The sequence below is a fragment of the Acromyrmex echinatior genome, chromosome 13 (assembly GCF_024713525.1).
Source record: "Acromyrmex echinatior isolate Ae372 chromosome 13, ASM2471352v2, whole genome shotgun sequence".
NCBI classification, from domain to species: Eukaryota; Metazoa; Arthropoda; class Insecta; order Hymenoptera; family Formicidae; genus Acromyrmex; species Acromyrmex echinatior.
Genome location: NC_141864.1, coordinates 9,113,802 through 9,133,849, shown reverse-complemented (window position 1 = coordinate 9,133,849; position 20,048 = coordinate 9,113,802). Strand labels below are relative to the sequence as shown.

Genomic DNA, 20,048 nt, shown 5'->3' with positions numbered 1-20,048 from the left:
TTAGTATTTTTTAGGGCACGGAAATAATAAAAATAGCAAAATATTATTTCATTCAAGGAATTAGATCATCATTGCTTCTTTAATATTTAATAGTGTAAGAAAAGGAATGTTAATTAATTCCTCTGATTAAGTTTTGCTTTTTAAGGGAATGATTTACGAGCACTTTTTACGATGACCGATTAACCGATCAAAATCGATAAAAGAAGCAAGACTTTAAAAGGGCCGAGAGATATAAGGTCGCGCTATAACGATGACACCGCGTGGCTATTAAAAACAGCAAGCGCTTCCTAAATTCCGCGGATTCGTAAGTGCCGAGTTATGTGATTTGTCACGCGGCGATATTTAGGCGGATTTGACGTCGACGATTTATTTGTCCCTCTCTAACGAGAGACTCGCGAGGGCCGATTATTTATTTCGATAAATTTTTCTTGTCCGTCAACTATATTTTCATATGATTTTTATTTTTCTAATTCGAAGCTTTATCCGATTGCGGAGTCGTTCGCGTTGCATTGTCGGCCAATAATCGCGTTATGCAAAACCTCGCTTATCAATAAACGTCCACCCACGTGGCGGACCAACGTCGTCACACGCCCAGATCGCAAAAGACGTAGCGAAATATTTATCAATTGTTGGACGCGATAGAGCTATACTTATCGAGGAATCTCTAATTTTAGCGCATGATTAACTCTATCGTAGTAAACAACTTTTCGTGGGTGTGTCCTACTAAAATTGGGACAATCAGGCACGTGAAGGAGATTGATTTGCCGCTTTAATGCAGACATAATGTAGTGCATGAAATGCACAAAAAATCGAAAAAGGTCCTCGTCAAACTTGTTTCCCTTCATAAAAGCTTCATTATCGCGGTAAATATATTATGTATATTTACAGAATATACAGGAAGTACAGATAGGAAGAAAGATATTTGTCTTATTCGTAAAAACATCGTTGATTTATTTAGTCACATGGATTTGTAGTACATACATGTACATGATGTACCTAGGAACATGAATGTATGCGCAAAATATGTTTAACAAGCTGTCTTTCTCTCTCTCTCTCTCTCTCTCTCTCTCTCTCTGTATTGCTTTCTTTTATTTTTTTCTCTCATCTTCGATTCGATTTAGGCTATTCACGGAATAATATTTTCAGTCTAGACACAGGCACACTGAGTAATTTGAATTATCTCTCTCTTCGCTCCTCGTCGGGTCCTAGAAATTCCAAATATGATAAATTAATAAACATTAAATATTTGATTGGAAATTAAATTTTTTTCTTTAAATGTATTCTCTAAATTACTTGGAGTAAGATCTTATTTCAAAAAAGTTAAAATAGATATACTGCCACTATTAAAGAAGAGAGAAAAATTTGCACTCTTGAATAAGAGTGGCAGATTCTCACTCTTTTTTTTTTTTAAGTGACATTCCTTTCAAAGAAAAGAAATCTCATTCTTTTTTTGGAATAAATCTCACTCCAAAAGTGTGAAATCACTCCAAAAAAAAAATGAGTGAAAATCTGCCACTCTTATTCAAGAGTGCAAATTTTTCGCTCTTTTTCAATAGTAGTTTTCATTTTTTTAACTCTTTTGGAGTGAGAAGTTCACTCCAAGAAATTTAGAGAGTACATGATAATAGTTGGAATTTTTTAAGTGTTAAAATTTTTGGAGTAATCATGGAATAATAATTCTACCTGTACTCGTGCACTTTAAATCTGGCCGGTGTGCAAGTGTGCTGCTTCGAATACAGACCGGCTAGGCATCTGGACGGCTCTTTTTTATCTCGTAAAAGACAGGTTTCCGTTTCATTTCCCGGACACGTTCCGACGCATTGACCGACGTTTATTTGCTATCAAAAATAACAGACAAAATAAAAGGGATGAAAAAATATTTTTTAAAAAATTCGAACAAAGCCGCAAAGTAATATGTACACCGACGTAAAATTCTTATTCTCTGTAACAATCAGTTAAGAGTCGAATATATATTTCATACTCGGATCACAGGTCTCACGTCAGTCGTATTTGTACCCTCTTTGATCGTCACCTCGCTGTAATCCAGCACAGTTTCCATGTGGTCCATTCGATAACAATGACCGGCGCAACCGCATTTCTCGACTACTTGGTAAATCTCGTCACCTTGAAAATGACACAATTTTTAATTCAGATATATTTATAAATGACTCTGATTTTTAGACTTCTATTCTCTGTAACCTTTAATGAAAGTCTCGACATTATTATTTCACTATTATTTCACATTTTCGTTATGACGGAATTTAGTTATATTATCGTTACATTTTTCATGTATAAAACCTGCACAACGACAATGTAACGACATTGACACTGTCATTAAGAGTTACAAAATGGAGACCTTAATCTCATGTTTATTTTACGTACCATTTGGCCCTTTGGCGCTGATTGTGTTATTCCGGACCGGCTTGCAATCCAGATCTTGAAAGACATAAATAAAATGTTAATTTTAATTTTCGAATCCCACAAAACTTTTTAATTATACATAAAAATGAATAAGATAGATAAAGAGAAAATCATAGAAAATATTGGAGAATCAGAATATTTGAAATAACTCTGTTGCCGAAGACAATGCACGCAGAGATAATCGCGGCTGGACCATCGTATTTCTTTTTATGATGCTCCAGCCGTGATTATCTTTGTGCGACTGGTCCACCAGCCACCTTTAGTCACGGTTCGGAAAGTTCTTACGAAGTTGATACCTTTGGCGCAATGACCGATGCAAACTCCGATGTCCACGACTGCTTGGTGTGGCGTACCGGAATGTACATAATGGATATAGGATTCTCGTCTGCAGGATGTTTCTGGCGAGCAATCGCAAGCGTCTATAGCCTCGATTACACGAACACCCTGCAACGTAGATACTCGTTCCAGCTTGGCGGCTCTCGCACGACAATGGAAATCCGATGAACATTTCTGAAAGACAAGCAGAAATATTCATGAACAATTATATGGGAAAAAAGAAAACATTCTGTTCTAAAACATTGTAACATTGTGATAAAACTGGCGCATAGATTAATTCTTGAATCCATAATTTTCTTTGATGATAAATTTCACGATCATGTTCAATTAAATGTTGTTGAAAGATTCTTTTAAGGTATCTTAAAAAATTGCCGAAAAAAGGAAAAGGTTTTGAATATCACAGAATAAAAAAGCAGTAAAGATTCCTTATCCAAGAGTTAACATACGCTGCTAAAGCTTATTTTACAATGTGCTCTTTGTTTCCTGTTTCTTGTTTTTTTGCTTCTTGCTCTTCCCCCTTTACAACCGTTTTATTGACAATTGTATTTCTTGCTACGTGTTTCCTGTTTCTTCCGAAGTTCGTTAACTTTTATCTCGGGCGACATAAAACAAAAAACCGGATAAGAAGCAAAAAGACATAAAAAAGATATAAAAAAATAGCAAAAAGCAAGAAATAGAAAATAAAAAGCACATTGTAGAATAATAGTTCGCCAACTAATCAACATGCGACTGCTTCACCATTTTAGCATAAAAAAGAAAAATGGCTCTCGGCTATTTTACGATGGCTGTAATAAAGATACGCTCGCGTCATTCGCTTATCGAGGATCATATTAGAGTCGTTTCAATAAATTTTCCCTCCCCCTTCCCCTCCCCCCGGGGACCGCCTTCATCCATCCAAAATCTAACGGATGCATAATTCCGGGATTTAGTGGCTGGACATTCCGGCGCCGTCGAGAGGATCGGTGACCGCGGGTGCCGATTCGACCTTCGAAGGACGCAAAACATATCGCCTTGATCGCCTTGCGTTTCGCGTTCAACAGCCTCCTTTCCCCGATATTTCATTGGGTCCAGCCTCAACGAGCCATCATTTAGCACGGCTGCTGTAAAAGACCGTATCCGCGCCATGGACCGATCAGATTGCGTCACGTAACGAAAATAGCCCTCCTTCGAAAGATCCGGAATATCATTCAGGAAGATGTCAGTATCGAAAAGGATGAGCGTTTGCAAAGATTCTATTATAGGATAAGATTTTTTTTATCTTTTCGACGATGGATTAAGATAAAATTTGACAACGAAGTCAGTCGTAGTCGTCAGATGGGATTTATACCACGTGTGATTGAACGCGTAAATAGTGAACCAGTGATGCCAGACGGCAAACATTTGCAGCATGTTGAAAGGATTTTGCAGAAGCGAGGATTTTTCGTCGAAGCGAGGAAAGAGCTTCGTATACTGAAAGAAAAGATTGACTGCCGCAGCAAATTAGATGGTAAAATATGACACAGCATTTTGGCATTTTTGGCTACAACCAATTAAAAATGTTATGCCATACTCAGACAATCTTTTCTTTCGACCAGCGGTGAACTTACCTGCACCGCTGGTCGACTGGCATCCCCAGGATCGTCGGATACGTGTCGGGGACATAACTTTCGGCAGTGTCCAGCGTCGATCTGGATAACTTCCCCGGATATCCCTACAAAACAAATCGATCCATGTCAGACATACTTTTTTTGTTGCAGCAAAAAACACGATAAACAAGTCGGTATATATGACATTGATTGGACATAACTTTTAAAGGGAAAAACAGTGCGCAGATTTATTTAATGACACATTGTTAAAAACCCTGGCAAAAATAAAAATCAGAGCGTAAGGCCCTACGCACAATAGAAGGAATAAGGAATTAAGAATAAAGAATAAAAGATTTTAAAGATTTAGAAATCAGACATATCGGAATACATGGTTTCTGATAGGTTAAAATCGGCGAAAATTGAGACAACGAAATATAGAGATGTTTAAGCTTTCCTTACGCTTTCGTTATCTCGATTCGACTTACTTTTAATTTTTATTTTCGCCAGAGTAATTAAAGAGAAAGAAAGAGGAAGCCTAAGAAGAGGTGGCGGTGGGGAATTGAATCGCAGTGTGTGTACAACTCTGTTATTTTTGCACGTGAACGTTTGGGACTCGGAATGCAGGAGTATTTGTCATCAACATCGTGAAGGGGAAGGTTCTGCGCGATTTATCGCGTTATATTATAATACGAATAAAAATATGACTGAGGATTTCGAGAGAAATGTATCGGTTGTCGTCCAAAGTAAGCGAATTGGGGGAAGATAGTTTGATGGAAGGCATACGGTGTTCTAATTGAAATATTAATTTCTATTAAAATGTTGGCGGGTCATCTCCTTCTTTATAAGCGGTCAAACGTCACCGTCGTTAAATTGAAGCCAATAGATTGACGAGAGAATTCAACGCAGTTGATGCCATGCGAAATTTCGATTCTAGACGAATGAAAATATTTTATCCAGTCGCGCGTGAATGTTTAATCGTATTACGCATTGTTTTTCCCCCAAGTGCGTTGTTAGATTCATAATTCTAAATTATACCAATTTTAGTTACTTTTAATCATTTCTATAAGTCGCCACAATTCCTAATCATGTCGTTGATTTGAGTAAAAAAAAACAATGAAGTTAAGTTAATTCGAGACAATACATTTAGTTTGATTCAAATTTAGTTTCTTATTTACTAAGTATGTACATACTACGTTAATACGAACGTTGTTTGCTTTGAAACTAATCACAAAATAGATTAATTTACACACAGCGATCGGATGATTTTCCTCTTAAAACACGAGATGGAGGTATCAATTCATTGCGATGTACACACGAATAAGATCGTACTTTTCTAACTATGAATCGTTCATTAACATATTTCGCTCAAGTTTCCTCCTCGAATATTGCAATTTCTTTCTTTCTCTCTTTTTTAATATACATTAGATTGATATCTGTAGTCAAAAGCAGAAACGATTAAGAAATAGTCGATCTTTTAATTTAAACGCTCACCATATCCAACTTCGATCATCTTCTCGTGTCGGGCACAGCACGTGTGCTGTCGCGGTTCTTCTGAATGCACTTTTCCCTCATTTCCCGATTCCTTCTCGCAAAAAGCTAAGCAATAAAAATCGAGGCGATCACGAGTGGAACTTAATCGATGAATTTAAAATTTATAATTGGAATTAAATGGGAGTTAGACGCTCCTTAAACGATATGATATTAATGACATAAAATAGGTCTATACTACTTGGTTGATTTAAACAAAATTAAGAACTAAAATTCTAAATTTTAATTTGAACTCAAAATTTGGATGCACAATTGAAATTAAATCGCGTTTTGCAGAGACTACTCTTTTTGAAGCAACAATGGAAATTGGTGTAATCTTGAGTTCGATTTTTCATTATGTGCTTCTCTTTTGCCAAACGATTCTGTCATCGTGAAAGAAACAAAGATTATTGTGCGTAGCATCAAGATTTTAACTTCTTAAAATTCCATTATTATTATTAATATTCGGAATGAATCTGGCATAAAAAATATTTATAAAAATTGTAATTATTATTATATGTATAAGGAGAGTTGTAAATTGAATTTCAATATCTGAGAGTAAACCCAGATTTTTCGTCTCAAACGTCTTTTATTAGAGATCATTCGAAAAATTATTAAAAATTTCATTCTTAAAAAATCGAAAATATAGATGCTCTTTTTTTACTCTCTAAATTTTGTAGAATCTCACTCTAAAGAGTGAAATCTCTTAGAGGTTCAAAATTTTTTTCTAGAGTGGCAAAACTTTTATTCTTTAGAGTGAGAATCCATTCCAAAGAATTTAAAGTGTATATTCAATAATTCTGTAGAACATGTGTAGAATTTATGTACAATATATGTGTATGATCGTTACGTGTGCTCTGACGGATGAGAGGAAAGCAGAACGGAGAAAAAGGGAGAGGCTAATCAGCAGCATTACCTAATCGCAAATTAGCCACGCAAACTATAGCGAAACCAGCGAGGACGGTCCATCGTCCCCTCGTGCTTTGTACACGCATACCGATTGTCGAGGATGACAAATGCGGATAACAAACGCGGGAACGTTCACCGACGAAAAGGAAAGACCGATCACCTCGTGATCTCTCTCACGATCGTGTCGCGAATCTCTGGATCACCAGAGGATGCTTTCGAAGCATCCGGATGTGCGATACCGTTGCTTTTTTTTCAAAGAACGCGATAGATACGCGGGGGTAAGTTGGCGAAGACAATAGTTGGATCGAAGGATCGGTATCGAAGCTTTTTATGAAGGATCGATCACGTATCGAGCTCGTGCTGCCTACGCAGCTTGCAATCTGCGGGAAGACTGGTCGTCTGCAGTAGCTGGCTGGGAGACGTCCGGCTGACAGCGGTGGATCTCTATTAATCTCGTTTGGTAGACGGGACCCGCTTCGTGACGGATCGTCCATCATAGTCTCTTGCCGATCCGGTCATCGTCGACGGCCGCTCGATTTTACGCTCGCGAACGCACGTTCTGATTGGCCATCCCGGGTATTTTTTCGTTTCTTATACCTCAGATGAGCGTAAGGTGGAACGAAGACGTACGCGATGAATCTCGTGAAAGAATAACTCTGATTCGTAGTTAATGATTGTCGAGATCTTTCGTTTTTTTTCTTTACCGCTCTATATATTTAGCGCAGCCATGTTTTACCGGTTCAGTAGAACGTACAGACATATAATTTGGTTTCTACAATAATAAGTCGTATCCAAGTTTTAAGTGTTAAGTCGTAAAAAATTGACCAATCACAATCGATTATTCTTCTCAGATTCGACTATCATTTTTCTTATTGAGTAAATATTTATTTACTGTAAGTAATTTACTTAGTACTGTTTAAAGAAATATTCCAGACAACAAAAAGTGTCTAAAATCAGGTCATAAGACATTTTTTTGCGTCTAAAAGACGATTTAAAGATCATGTCATAATTTTAAACTTTTTGTTGTTTGGAATGTATTAAGATTTATTAGGTGTTGGAATTAATTCGTAGCGTTTTTTAATGAAAGAATGTTATTTATTTCACATGAGCATTAAAAAATACATTAATGAAAGTACTTCCCATCACTTGTAAAACGCTACGAATTAATTCCAACACCTAATAATAAATTTTTTCCAGCGTACGCAGTCATTATTTTCTATTATTAACTTCTTGGAGCGCAATCTGAAATCATCAGAGCGCGATTATTCCTCGAATTCGCGATATGTCAGTTCAGTACGATTTAAGCATAAGAGGATCTTTCTTGATTAGATATCTGTTCTATTCTGAGACAGATATCTAATCAATATCATTTCACATAATACCATTTCATAAAAGATAATATATCTCGTTTTCCTGGTAGAACCTTTCGTGACTTTCTCTCGTCTCTTTCCGTTCTCTTTCCTTAATGATATTTGTGTTGCTGGAATTCAGGGCGAAGAAGAAGCAGGATATAGCAGAAAAAGGATCCAAAAAGGACTATTTGTCCCTTCTGCTTTTTGCCGCGGCTCAAGGGAAGGGGGAATCATTCGTCCGGTTGCAGCATCATCGCATCTGATTACACGGGGAGATCTCTTGCCCTCCTTCCCTGCCCTCCGCGCTCGTTAACATCCGCGTTACCGTCAGGATCGTTGAGAGGTTCACGCGAGAGAGGTCATTATCATTATCCATAAATTACCGCTCGCGCGAATCTCAATTTCGTTCATCGCAACCCGCCAGAGAGAGCTTGGGGGAGAGGACATTATTCGACGGAGTCGTCCAGTCCAGTGGTGTACAGAATGTTGATACAAAGCAGAGAAAAGGAAGAGAGAATGAAAGACGAATTTATTGTGAATTTGCTAAGGAAAATGTACCAGAAATATAGGTAGTTAAAAAAATAAATAGATAAAAAGTACATTCTTTGTCAGGTTTTTTTGAAAACGGAGCAATAATATGCCAGACGGTTTTTAATTGTATCTCGTCGATAGTAATGCTAATGCCGGCGGTATTGTAACTTTCAAGCCTTATAACTCGAAAAGTATTCAATGAAAAATAACTATCATAGTGTTTTGAAATATTCTCGACAGCTATTAGATACTGAAATAAAAAATAGGGTGTTCCATTTAAAAAAATGATCCACCTTGAAATATCCGAAATATCCTCAGTGCGTCCATCCATCAAATAATTATTTCCACTAAGCGATGTCCTTCTTTGTACTGAACATGTTGATGTAAACCATTTTTCCGTATGTCTTCAAATTCCGTATGTCTTTAAATTTTTTAATAAATAAACCGGTCACTTTATACGAATCACTCTGTACATATAAAAAAAATGCAGCACAATAAAAATTGATGAAAAAATTCTTGAAGTTCTACGAGGAGAAAATAAACAATTTCTATCTCTCACATTTTTTCTGTTAAATTGATAGAATGTGAGAAAAAAATTATTGAAGATCAGTCTGATCTATCTGCATAAGAGTGCTTGGCAAAACATTTCGGGACACCCAGTAAATATATGTATGAAAAACTTTATTATATAAAGCGCCACGGACGCGCCTTCGTTATAATGAAATTTTCACTGTCAATAATAGTATAATAGAACAGATCAAAACAAATTAAATTTTTTGTTATAGTTTAAGATTGGCCGAATTTTTTAATTTTTTATTCATACTGATTGGATGATTAATTTCTCAGAAAAAAAAAATCGCAAAAGTAGTCACTTTTTTAAGTTTAGACATTTTTTCATTATCTCAATAATTATTGATTTAAACAAAAAAGTCACACAAAAAACGTCTATTTTGATTCAAGTAAGACTTACATATAATATAAGTACATACATGAGTAAGTCGTACAAAAATAATAGTCAGGACGTATAATCAATATTAAAATTAGACTAGATTCTGAAGACGTAGCCAGGTAAATTAATACTACTAACTAATTGTTTATTCATCAATACATTTAGAATAAATTTTTTATGCTTACTACAGTGTAAGTAATAATAAAAAACATAATAAAAAAAGAGATATTAGTCAAAACTCGACAGTGATTCTCTTTCAATATTCTCGCATTCGTTACATAGCGTGTTCAAAGTACATCGCGAACAATTCGCTCGCGTCGAAAATACATGTGAACTTTTTTAGTACATGAAAACATTCGAGATAATTCACAATTCAACGGTACCGCGATACGATTATCAATGCGTTTTACATATCTTTTATGCGTTCCTGAGCGTGAAGAAAAGAGCCGATCCAAGAGGAAACTGTTTCTGCCGAGTTGCACCGAAACATCAAGTCACATCTTCGCCTTCCTTATAGCCATTCTTTTATAGCATTCCTTTATGTTTTCAGATACAGTTTGCTCATGCCAGATCACATATTCGGTTCCTCTACCAACGGAAAAGATCGTCTCAGCCCACGACTCGCTTCAAGCCTTCAGGTCGTCGTTATTCTTTATTTGTGACCCTCTCTATTGCTCGAGTTCATCTCTTCTGTCTGTTCGGTATCCGCTGATTCCGCTTGTATTCGGCATTCTTCTCCACGCAATGCTTAGCGCTTACCCATCATTATTGTCTTTCCTACTTTGTCATTAGCTGGTTTTATGAATTATATGCGCATGTATCGCTGACTCTATATCTGCTTTTTTGTCAGTTTGTTCTTCACTTGTCGTACAGGTGTCACTTATGTAATCCTAAAAATAAATAATTTTTTACATCTAAAATGTATTTTGGTATATTGCAATTATCTACCATATTGTTATAAGTATATAACAGAAATAGGAAGACAAATGAGAATTTACTTAAATCGATTAAATGTTTTCTCGTGAATCACCTTATGTTGCTCACGAAAATGAGTACGAAGTAGTTTTTTATATATAAAGTCCTTGTCACATACCAAACATTCAAATCGCTTTTTATTATTGTATACAAATCTAGGCTGGACTTCGTTGTGGCTGGAACGAAGGTCTTTGTCGTGATTGGAACGAAGGACTTTGTTGCAAACCTAAAATAAAATATCATTTATGATTACAGGAATGTGAAAATAAAAACAATCATATATAAAATGTGTTTTGATATATTATATGTATGTATAATAATTATCTGTCATAATAATTATCTGTCATTATAAATATATAATAGAAATAGGAAGACAAATCAGAATTTGCTTAAATCGATTAAATATTTTCTCGCGAATAACCTTATTTCGCTCATGTCTTCGAAGTGAGCGTCTACCTTTGAAGTAGTCGCCACATACCGAACATTTAAATAGCTTTTTATCGTGTTCCAAACTGTGCATGTCTTTGTCTGTCATTATAAAAAAACCTTTGCCGCAAATCTGAAATAAAGTACATTTATTATTACAGAAATTTAAAAACAAAAACAATCATATGAGAAATAATTAGAAAAAAATGATAATTTTATAGCACATACCTCGCAAATATATTCTGCATGTATTTCTAAGTGCCGTTCTAAGTGGCTAGGAGAGGCAAATGTACAAGAACATTTATCACATTTATGTATTTCGATATGAATCGTGCTTATATGATAATTCAAACAGTCCCGAGTTCTGAAAATACGATACACTTTTAATTTTCATCAATGCAATGCTTCGCCTTTATGTCACTATTAGAGTTCCTCTTTGATTACGAAATGATCATTTCGCAACATTTATCATTTGTTATCAATTAATTTAAGCTAAATATCAAATAATTTCTCTAATTTTTATTCCTCAACTCACTTAAATGATGCTTCGCATGACTTGCATTTATAAGGTTTTTCCCCTGCATGAATCGGCTCATGACGAAGCAAATCCGCTTCATACTGAAACGTTTTACCACACTTTCTGCATTTATAAGGTTTAACTTCTTTATGTACTTCTTTATTATGTTTTGTGAAATCTCTCGTGAAGGTAAATTCCTTATCTTTAATATTAAGGAAGATTGTTGTTGTAAAACGAATATGAAAATGGTAACATAAAACTGATAACTGTTGAAATAATATAAAAATTATCAAAATATTAAAAATATCAAAATATTAAAAATATTAATCATGAAAAAAATAATCACTTAAATCTTACCGCAATGATAGCATATATATCCTTTTGGGTCATTGTGCTTTTGTTCATGTTGATTCAAATTTTGCGAATTTTGAGATTTAGAATTCATTTTTTTTAGATTCAAATCCCAATCTTTTCAGAGATATTCTCAATTACTTTTATAGTAATGTTCTTTGAATTCTTTTTTTAGTCCTCACTGTTTAAATTTTTTCAAATGTTTACTATCAAGTTTATCCACCTAAAGACGTAGGAAAATAGAATTTTTGACTTTATAAATTTTTTATCAAAGAAATCATATCACGAAAGATCGCCGTTAACGTAACTATTTTACTCATTAAACGCTTTAAACATTTTTTGCAAAACGGCAGGAGAATATTGACGTCTGAGCCATAGAAAATGCTATATCAAGAAAAATATAAAGAAAGGTCTATGTCAAGAAATTATTTCGCGTGGATGAAGACCGGTCTATGTCAGAACGCATACGAAGTACGATTGATACCAAGAAAGGGACAAGAATGATTTAAGTTGCACGAAATTAAAGAAGAGTTTATATAGCGCAATATTTTCTTCTCATAAATTTTATAGTGATATGACTGAGAACGGGACATCTTGATTTTTAATCCTGTTTTTTGCACTCATTTACATCTATTATTTAATTTTCCGTAACAAAATTCGTGTAATTTATGAGTAGTAAATATTGCGCCATATACATACATTAGACCCTTCATTAATTTCATACGACTTAAACCTTGTTCTTTCTCGATATCAACTGTATTTCATATGACAATGTCTAAAACAACGCCGATGTAATATTCATAACTCAGATATAGAATTATCAAAGATGCGCGTGTACTGTTTTTGATAGATTGATATCCTACAATACGTTTTCACAATAATAGCACTACATAAAAACTTTATCGAAATCTGCCATCATATTTTAGCCATCATCTTTTACTACTAAATTGATATATTTTATCGTTAGTGATACTATATGTAATTTGGAACATTTATTTTATATATAAACATTTCTTCATTTCTTTTTGATTTACATAAATAAAATATTCATTTGAAAAATGTAGATCAGTTACTAGTTCCTTTTTATATTTAAATAATTATAGTATTTTCCATTAAATATTACATATCACAAGATTCTTTAGCATTTATTTTCATGTATGGTTGAATTTAATTATATTTATTAAGAACAGCGCTACACATTTATTGATGTCGTTAATTAATTATACAAGGTTAAACGTAACGTATGTACTTTTAAACATTTATTCAGAGTGTAATATCATACGAATTGTCTTATGGTTTTTATAGTAGGCAGTAAGTTGCATTAAATTTCATGGAAAAAATTGAAAACTTGTTAAATCTTACAAATGATGCCATCACGAAAAGATTTGTTTTAAATATCGATATAGAATATAAAATAATTTACATGTTTATATACAAAAAATATTACTATTCATAATTTAATTGTTTTTTATTGCTAAACATTTAATTTTTATTAATTTCTTTTTATTTATAATTGATTTTTGACTATCACTAATTTTAAATAAAGTTGAATGTGTTAAAATTGCATTATGATCTACAATTAGACTCAACAATTAGACTGTCTTTTCGTAAAGTTCTAAGAATTTTTTTCAGAATTTTTTCAGAATTTTTTTAATAGTTGCCAATTTATATATGCGTACATATATACATATAAGAAAATGGAGCACTAAAAAGTTGATAAAAAATTCTGAAAAAATTCTTAGAGTTCCATGAAGAGAAAATAAACGATGTCTTTTTCTAATCTTTAGAACTAGAAAAAGACGAAGGATAAATTGAACCGAGATTAAAGTTAATCTACTTGGTGGAAATGGTCATAAATCATATAATTTTTATATAACAAATACTTTTTTCTCTTTCGAAAATCCCCTTTTCCAGGATTAAAGTATATTTCCAGGATATACGCATTAATACGTGTTTGTGAGGTGGAGTTTTTTGTCGAGAACGACCAAAAATTTCGAGATTAATATATTTTTTATCAGGATTGTGTCGTAGGTTTTAAGATTACGTCTATCACGGATTATTTACGTGAAATCTACGTGATGTTTACACGATCTTTTGTCACGTGAACAATATAGACCATGTAGACTGTGTTGTAAAATTTATCAGTAACATGTTTTGTAAAAGAATTAAAAATTAAATTACAAATACGTGTTTGTGAGGTGGAGTTTATGTCGAGAACGACCAAAAATTTCGAAATTGATATATTTTTTAACCATTTCTTAGTGCAACATGGTGTCTCGAGCTGTCAAATCGTGACAACATTTGTTTGATAGTTTTGCAACTTGTACTTACGAAGTAGTAATCCACAAACACGTAATTTGCACGAACAAATAACGTCGAGTTCTTAGAATTAGACTTAGACGCTTTATTGCGACGAATTTGTTATACGAAAATTGACACGATATGCGACTGCATGTATTATAGGTTGCGTGAGATATTGGTGTAATATATAATGATGTTGATGCACAGTGCGACCCCTAGTGATTTCGATCAAAGTCGTTACAAATGCTTTGATGCATTTGATAGATCAATTAGAAGAAAGAATTTTACAAACTGATTTAAAAAAGTGTTTATAGCATTGTCGCGTTGTACCTTTTGGAGTTCGAGCTCCGCTTTAAGATTTTTTTAAAACGTGTGTTATTTTATATTGATGATTTGAGAGAGGTTAGCTTGAAATCTAACTTAAAATTTCTCATTAAAATCTTGCAGCTAATATGTAAATAAGTAAGTTAATATGAGTTAATATATAAATAAATAAGGAATTTAATTTGAAATTATATTGATCTTTGTTTTTATAAAACATAAAAATATAGAATTTACAAGTTTTATGTATATATATGGGGGATACAATCAAGCTAGAAACAAAATATTTTGGATTTTTTTCTCTCTTTATGAGTATTTTAACAATTGTTTAATAATATTTCAAGCGTTTAATCGAATTTAAAATCATACTATTCAAATATTTCAATAGATTATTCTAAAAAATGTTTTCTTGAGCCATGGTCTGATTCATGCTGACAACGCTCATGAGTATTATTTGTCTTTGTTTAACATTGGACAAACAACAAAACTGAAATGATGTAATAATTCTTCAGAAGAGTATAGTCGCCCCGAACCAAGGATAGCCTATACACTCCACTGTCTACTTAACAGATCAGATCATTAGATTAATGATCCTGTTATGTAGTGACATTTTAGTCAACTTTAACGCTCAAAGTTTCGATTCGCAGGATAGTCTAGGACTTTTCTGTCAGATTCTTTTATTTTATGCGAAGACGCGTCGAATGAGCCAAATTTTATTAAAATCGAAGATGACCTAACCTCAATAGTTGTCAACTTTAACGCTCAGTATCTTGCTTCGCAGAGCATTCCTGGACGTTTTTCTGCTAAATTCTTTCATTTTACACGCAAAAACGCGTCGAATGAATCTAATTTCATCGAAATCGGAGGTGAGTAAACCCTTCTGAAGAATTACCGAAATGATTTTTAACTCTTAATACACACGTCTGGGTCATTCGTGCCCTATTTTTTTTCTGTTTTTTTTTTTAAATGCCAAGAGCAAATATCAATCTCTTTTCTATTTCTAAAAAAAAGTTTGGCATCTAGAGAAGAAATTTTGTGCGTTACCGGCCTCAATTCGTACATATCCTTTAACTGGATAACTCCTAATTTCTGAATGACAAACTCAAGATGTGCACAGAGTGTACATTTTTTGTAATTAAAAATTTTTATTTTTTTCTTTATTTTCAACTAATTCTTGATTGTATTGCAAGAATATTTCGCGAATTATTAAAAAAAGAATTTAATCCTAAAATATATTAGCCCTTAATAAATGCGATTTTTGATATCTTTATTCTAAATGTTGTCAGTAATATTATATATCATGTTGTCTGTAATGTTATAAAGAACATTTTCCTTAAAATAAATTATAAATTTTTTAATACAATAGCAATAATAAAATCCATTGATTTAAAATATAAATGCAATATCATATATATCTTCAATTTATAGCCATTCATGCATATTAAAAAAACATCGTTTTCAAGTTACTCAATAACAAAACTTTCTAAAGATGTCAAAATATATGTAAAAACCATTTAATAATTTATATTCTTGTAAAAAAATAAAAATTAAACCAAGACACGAATAACCGAATGTATATTAAGGATGCCAAAAACTAACGTGTGTACTAAGGATTAAATGTCGTGAGTATGAATCGAACCGCAGCCTTTATTTAATAGATCTGTTTTAAATATCTTATATCATTCATCTTTTTCTTTTTGTTTTCTTTCCACATTAAGATGAATAGTGTAGTTTTTTAAATTAAGAGACAGATCAATTATTATTTTTACAGAATGTCTACTAAATCAAGAAAGAGCTTGTCGTCATGGCAGCAGTGCGAAAAGTGTCAATGTGCTTTGGCCCAAAAAGATATTTCTGTGCACGAGGTAAGCTGTCCACCTTCCACAGAAAATTGGGACCATCCATTCATCCTTAACGGAGTTTTGTATAGCACGATAGAAGTCTTCCAAACACAAGGTATGTAACTATTGATATTTTTAATTAATAATAATATAATTTTTATTTACATCTGTCATTAATTCACGGTATTGTGTATCTCATAGAATTGCCCAAACGCATTTCTGAAAAGGACGCTAATGATATGGTATTTGTATCACAGTTCACTTTACAACTGTGCGAGATCGCAATTGGATCACCAACTGTTATTACAACGAAAGATGAGGTAGTTGTGAAAACAGCCTGGCCAACTAATGATAAAAGTTTGACAAGCGTCTCTTTAACAAAACATGGTAAGTGTTTATCTTCAATTTTAATTTTATAATTTTTATAACAGGTTTAGCTGATAAACTAAACTAATGATAATCCTGTTTCTTATTACTTTTAGCCATTGATCTAAATAATCTATCAGGATTAATCAAAATATGTTCCTTGACATCCACTGTCCATATCGCTAAGGAAATTGTAATTAGTCAACAAGGAAAGTGTTTGTCTGATGTAAGTGTGGAATTGGATATTATTCTAAAATATTTTAATGAACACAAAATATTTACTGTGGGTAATAGGATAAGCGTGCCGTATTACGGAAAGAAATTAGTATATAAAATTGTTCAAATCAAAGCAGAGAAAAGCAAGAAAAAGCCAACTGAAACGATGGATGTAAACGATCTATCAAAACCTTTCAAAGATATGAATCTAACATCTACAAAAGTAGATTTCTATAAAGCGCTCTACACAACGAAGTGGACAATTTTGGATAAGGATAAAGAAAATGTTGCAAAGGAAAGGCATAAAATTGAAGATATAGGTGGATACGGCGCTCTTATATCTGATATAAGAGACATAGTGGCAATAGGCATTGGCAAGTATAAAAGTATTGAACGCTTTAATATCTGTAAAGGGATATTATTGTACGGTCCCTCTGGCGTTGGTAAATCCATGATAGCCAACGCTATAATCTCAGAATGTAACGTTAATACGTTTATCGTATACAGTTCGGACATTTACAGTAAATCTGTTGGTGAAACGGAGGATAAGCTCAAAGAAGTGTTCAGCAAAGCAATATCGAGCGCTCCCAGTATAATATTATTTGAAGATGTGGACAGTCTGTGTCCTAAGAGAAACAATTCCAGTACAGATCACGAGAAGAGAGTCCTGACTCAATTAGTAACACTTTTTGATGATCTGCAAAATATTAACAACAATGTGCTGGTAATGGCTACCACTGCAAAGTCAGATCTCGTAGATAGTTCTCTGAGGAGACCTGGAAGATTAGACATGGACTTCGAAATTTATGTACCAACTCCAGACATGCGAAAGGAAATATTGATGAAGCTACTCTCGAAAATTCCCAATACGCTTTCGTGTGAAGATATACAGAATATCTCGTTTGTTACTCATGGCTTTGTTGGCGCGGATCTATATGGTTTGTGCTCCAGAGCGATAATAAACGCTGTGAAATGCTGTCAAAAGAGGACTACATTCGACGATGAACCAGATGATCCAAATGAACTAAAGGTGACAATGATCGATTTTCATTATGCTCTGACCGTAACAAGGCCTTCAGCGATGAAGGAAGTTTTAGTGGAGGTACCGAATGTGAGATGGTCAGATATCGGTGGGCAAGAAGATTTGAAACTAAAATTAAAGCAGTCTGTCGAATGGCCATTAAAACATCCTGAAGCTTTCGTAAGAATGGGCATTACGCCTCCTAGAGGCGTTTTAATGTTCGGACCACCGGGATGCTCGAAAACTATGATCGCGAAAGCTCTTGCTACTGAGAGCAAAGTTAACTTTTTGAATATTAAGGTAAGTCATTCGAAACGTTTATTTATGTCTCCATTGTTACATCGTGCAACTATTTGCAGGGCCCGGAGCTGTTCTCGAAATGGGTAGGCGAGTCTGAGAAGGCTGTAAGAGAAGTATTTCGAAAGGCGAGACAAGTAGCACCATCCATCATATTTATCGATGAAATAGATGCACTGGGTGGTGAAAGAGGTTCGTCTTCCGGTGGTAGTGGAAGTAACGTGCAGGAGCGAGTATTAGCCCAATTACTAACTGAACTTGACGGTGTCACCGCTTTAGGGAACGTCACACTGGTAGCGGCTACTAATCGACCGGATAAAATTGACAAAGTAATATTTCCTATCTTATATAATTGATAAAAGTATAATTAAATATAATATGATATAGAATCAATTTGAAGAACTACTGACTCAACTCTTTTTATGATAGAATAAGAAAGTTCTCTTTATTAACCTTTAGAGGGACTGGCCACTATAATGGCCAACAGAAAACTCGTCGACTCCTAGACATTCAATATATATATAAATTTTATATTAAAAAAATTCAAAATTTTAAGGCAAAAAAATTTTGTCGGTCTTCTAAAAGTTAATAAAAAGACAAAATAAATTTAGCACAAAAATATAAAAAAATAGTGACTTTATATTATGCAGTTATAATCAAAGATACAAAAACAGCTGTAACAACTTTATATTATTACATTAAAATAATTTAATTAATCCCTCAGTTAAATGTTTCTCTCAATATCCAATATTATTTAATATCTTTTTAAAATATTTCTTTTCGTCGATATAGAAATAATTGATAAAATAATTAATAATTTAATTATTTAATGGTTATTTTGTATAAGAAAGTGCAACAAAAAATATTTCAGGCACTCCTCCGACCTGGACGATTAGATCGTATCATATACGTGGGATTGCCAGACGAGAAGACCAGACGAGAAATATTCGAGATAAAATTGCGACATATGAACATCGTAAAGGAAGAAGTAAATATCATGGAACTAGTCAGCCGAACAAAAGATTACACCGGCGCAGAAATTCAAGCGTTATGCCATGAAGCTGCTATGAAGGCGTTGGAGGAAGATATTAACGCTACTCTCGTCACCAAAGAACATTTCGATGCCGCATTTGGAGCCATCACTCCTAGAACGCCCGATTCCCTCATCAAGATTTACAAGGATTATATGAATAAAGTTTTATGAGAATTATACAAGGACTGTATATTTTTATTACGAGAAAAGACGTCGTAAATTTTTTTTTAGATTTAAGTTTTTTTCCTCATTATCCTCCGATTTTTAGAAGAAAAAAAATGAGGAGGAAAAAGTTTTGGGTACAAATTTATAAATTCAACCAGTTATATGAATTTTTATTTATTTTTACAGATTGATTTATAGATTTTATACAATAATTACAAAAGTGCAAGGAATGAATAGAATGTCGTTTTTCACCTGTTCTTACAACTTTGATTACCTATGTCCTCAATATCCCCTTCAAATCCATTTAATGTATTTATTTATTCGTTAAAAATTAATACGCATATATAACATGTACAAATATATCTTGATAAGCTGTAAAAAATATCAACTAAGGCCAACAAGAAATGCAAAACGGGAATGATGGCGCGCGACATAAATTATACGCCTCAAATGTGTGTTCAAAACATCGTATAATTTATTTAAATTTATTTCTCCGATGACGTGGACTACTTAATATGATTCGTTACTGTCGAAACTCCCTGATAACGATGACGATAATGATTAATAATAATAATAGAAAAGTTTATTGCGGACGTAACAAATAAACAGTGAAATATATGTCAAGGGC

General features: G+C 33.5%; 3 protein-coding genes and 1 long non-coding RNA gene across 16 annotated transcripts; 2 read left to right on the top strand and 2 right to left on the bottom strand.

Moving 5' to 3' along the window:
* Positions 1-921: 921 nt before the first annotated feature.
* On the bottom strand, positions 922-7,144 carry LOC105143106 (uncharacterized). 2 transcript variants are annotated; one of them, XM_011051140.2, is made up of 8 exons: positions 6,766-7,144; positions 5,814-5,918; positions 4,344-4,447; positions 2,718-2,931; positions 2,383-2,436; positions 1,982-2,124; positions 1,684-1,838; positions 922-1,205 (listed from the first exon to the last, which is right to left on the bottom strand). In XM_011051140.2, exons 1-8 carry the CDS (start codon positions 6,842-6,844, stop codon positions 1,148-1,150), a joined length of 912 nt encoding a protein of 303 aa, XP_011049442.1. In that variant the 5' UTR covers positions 6,845-7,144; the 3' UTR covers positions 922-1,147. The 2 variants fall into 2 exon arrangements, with proteins under 2 accessions (XP_011049442.1, XP_011049443.1); XM_011051141.2 differs by having other exon boundaries at positions 2,033-2,124.
* Positions 7,145-7,286: 142 nt separating this feature from the next.
* On the top strand, positions 7,287-8,709 carry LOC147907615 (uncharacterized). The gene is made up of 2 exons (XR_015547118.1): positions 7,287-7,651; positions 8,250-8,709. It is a non-coding gene; the product is annotated as an uncharacterized LOC147907615 (long non-coding RNA).
* Positions 8,710-9,691: 982 nt separating this feature from the next.
* Positions 9,692-14,341, bottom strand: LOC105143105 (zinc finger X-chromosomal protein). Of its 9 annotated transcripts, XM_011051136.2 has the most exons (7): positions 14,191-14,341; positions 11,866-12,082; positions 11,527-11,710; positions 11,220-11,355; positions 10,987-11,124; positions 10,621-10,791; positions 9,692-10,480 (listed from the first exon to the last, which is right to left on the bottom strand). In XM_011051136.2, the coding sequence occupies exons 2-7, from the start codon at positions 11,951-11,953 to the stop codon at positions 10,379-10,381; spliced, it is 819 nt and encodes a 272-aa protein (XP_011049438.2). In that variant the 5' UTR covers positions 11,954-12,082; positions 14,191-14,341; the 3' UTR covers positions 9,692-10,378. The 9 variants fall into 9 exon arrangements, 8 of the variants coding, with proteins under 8 accessions (XP_011049438.2, XP_087268571.1, XP_011049437.2 ...); XR_015547115.1 differs by lacking the exon at positions 14,191-14,341 and having other exon boundaries at positions 11,022-11,124; positions 11,527-11,774; XM_087412445.1 differs by lacking the exon at positions 14,191-14,341 and having other exon boundaries at positions 10,589-10,791; positions 11,527-11,774.
* Positions 14,342-14,383: 42 nt separating this feature from the next.
* Positions 14,384-19,659, top strand: LOC105143104 (ATPase family gene 2 protein homolog A). 4 transcript variants are annotated; one of them, XM_087412433.1, is made up of 8 exons: positions 14,384-14,622; positions 14,870-15,347; positions 15,910-16,103; positions 16,253-16,437; positions 16,524-16,709; positions 16,805-18,225; positions 18,285-18,551; positions 19,094-19,659. In XM_087412433.1, exons 3-8 carry the CDS (start codon positions 16,099-16,101, stop codon positions 19,424-19,426), a joined length of 2,397 nt encoding a protein of 798 aa, XP_087268559.1. In that variant the 5' UTR covers positions 14,384-14,622; positions 14,870-15,347; positions 15,910-16,098; the 3' UTR covers positions 19,427-19,659. The 4 variants fall into 4 exon arrangements, with proteins under 4 accessions (XP_087268559.1, XP_087268560.1, XP_087268561.1 ...); XM_087412434.1 differs by lacking the exon at positions 15,910-16,103; XM_087412435.1 differs by lacking the exons at positions 14,870-15,347; positions 15,910-16,103 and having other exon boundaries at positions 14,384-14,562.
* The last annotated feature ends 389 nt before the right edge of the window (positions 19,660-20,048 follow it).

Coding starts and splice junctions, on each gene's coding strand:
- LOC105143105 (XM_011051135.2), bottom strand. CDS start 11,913: ATGAACAAAAGCACAATGACCCAAAAGGATATATATGCTATCATTGCG. Junction 11,775..11,865: donor ATATATATGCTATCATTGCG/GTAAGATTTAAG, acceptor TTATTTCAACAG/TTATCAGTTTTATGTTACCA. Junction 11,125..11,219: donor ATGCAGAATATATTTGCGAG/GTATGTGCTATA, acceptor ACTTTATTTCAG/ATTTGCGGCAAAGGTTTTTT.
- LOC105143106 (XM_011051140.2), bottom strand. CDS start 6,844: ATGCGTGTACAAAGCACGAGGGGACGATGGACCGTCCTCGCTGGTTTC. Junction 5,919..6,765: donor CGTGGCTAATTTGCGATTAG/GTAATGCTGCTG, acceptor TTTATTGCTTAG/CTTTTTGCGAGAAGGAATCG. Junction 4,448..5,813: donor GATGATCGAAGTTGGATATG/GTGAGCGTTTAA, acceptor TTTGTTTTGTAG/GGATATCCGGGGAAGTTATC.
- LOC105143104 (XM_087412433.1), top strand. Junction 16,438..16,523: donor AGAAGTCTTCCAAACACAAG/GTATGTAACTAT, acceptor TGTATCTCATAG/AATTGCCCAAACGCATTTCT. Junction 18,552..19,093: donor GACCGGATAAAATTGACAAA/GTAATATTTCCT, acceptor AAAATATTTCAG/GCACTCCTCCGACCTGGACG.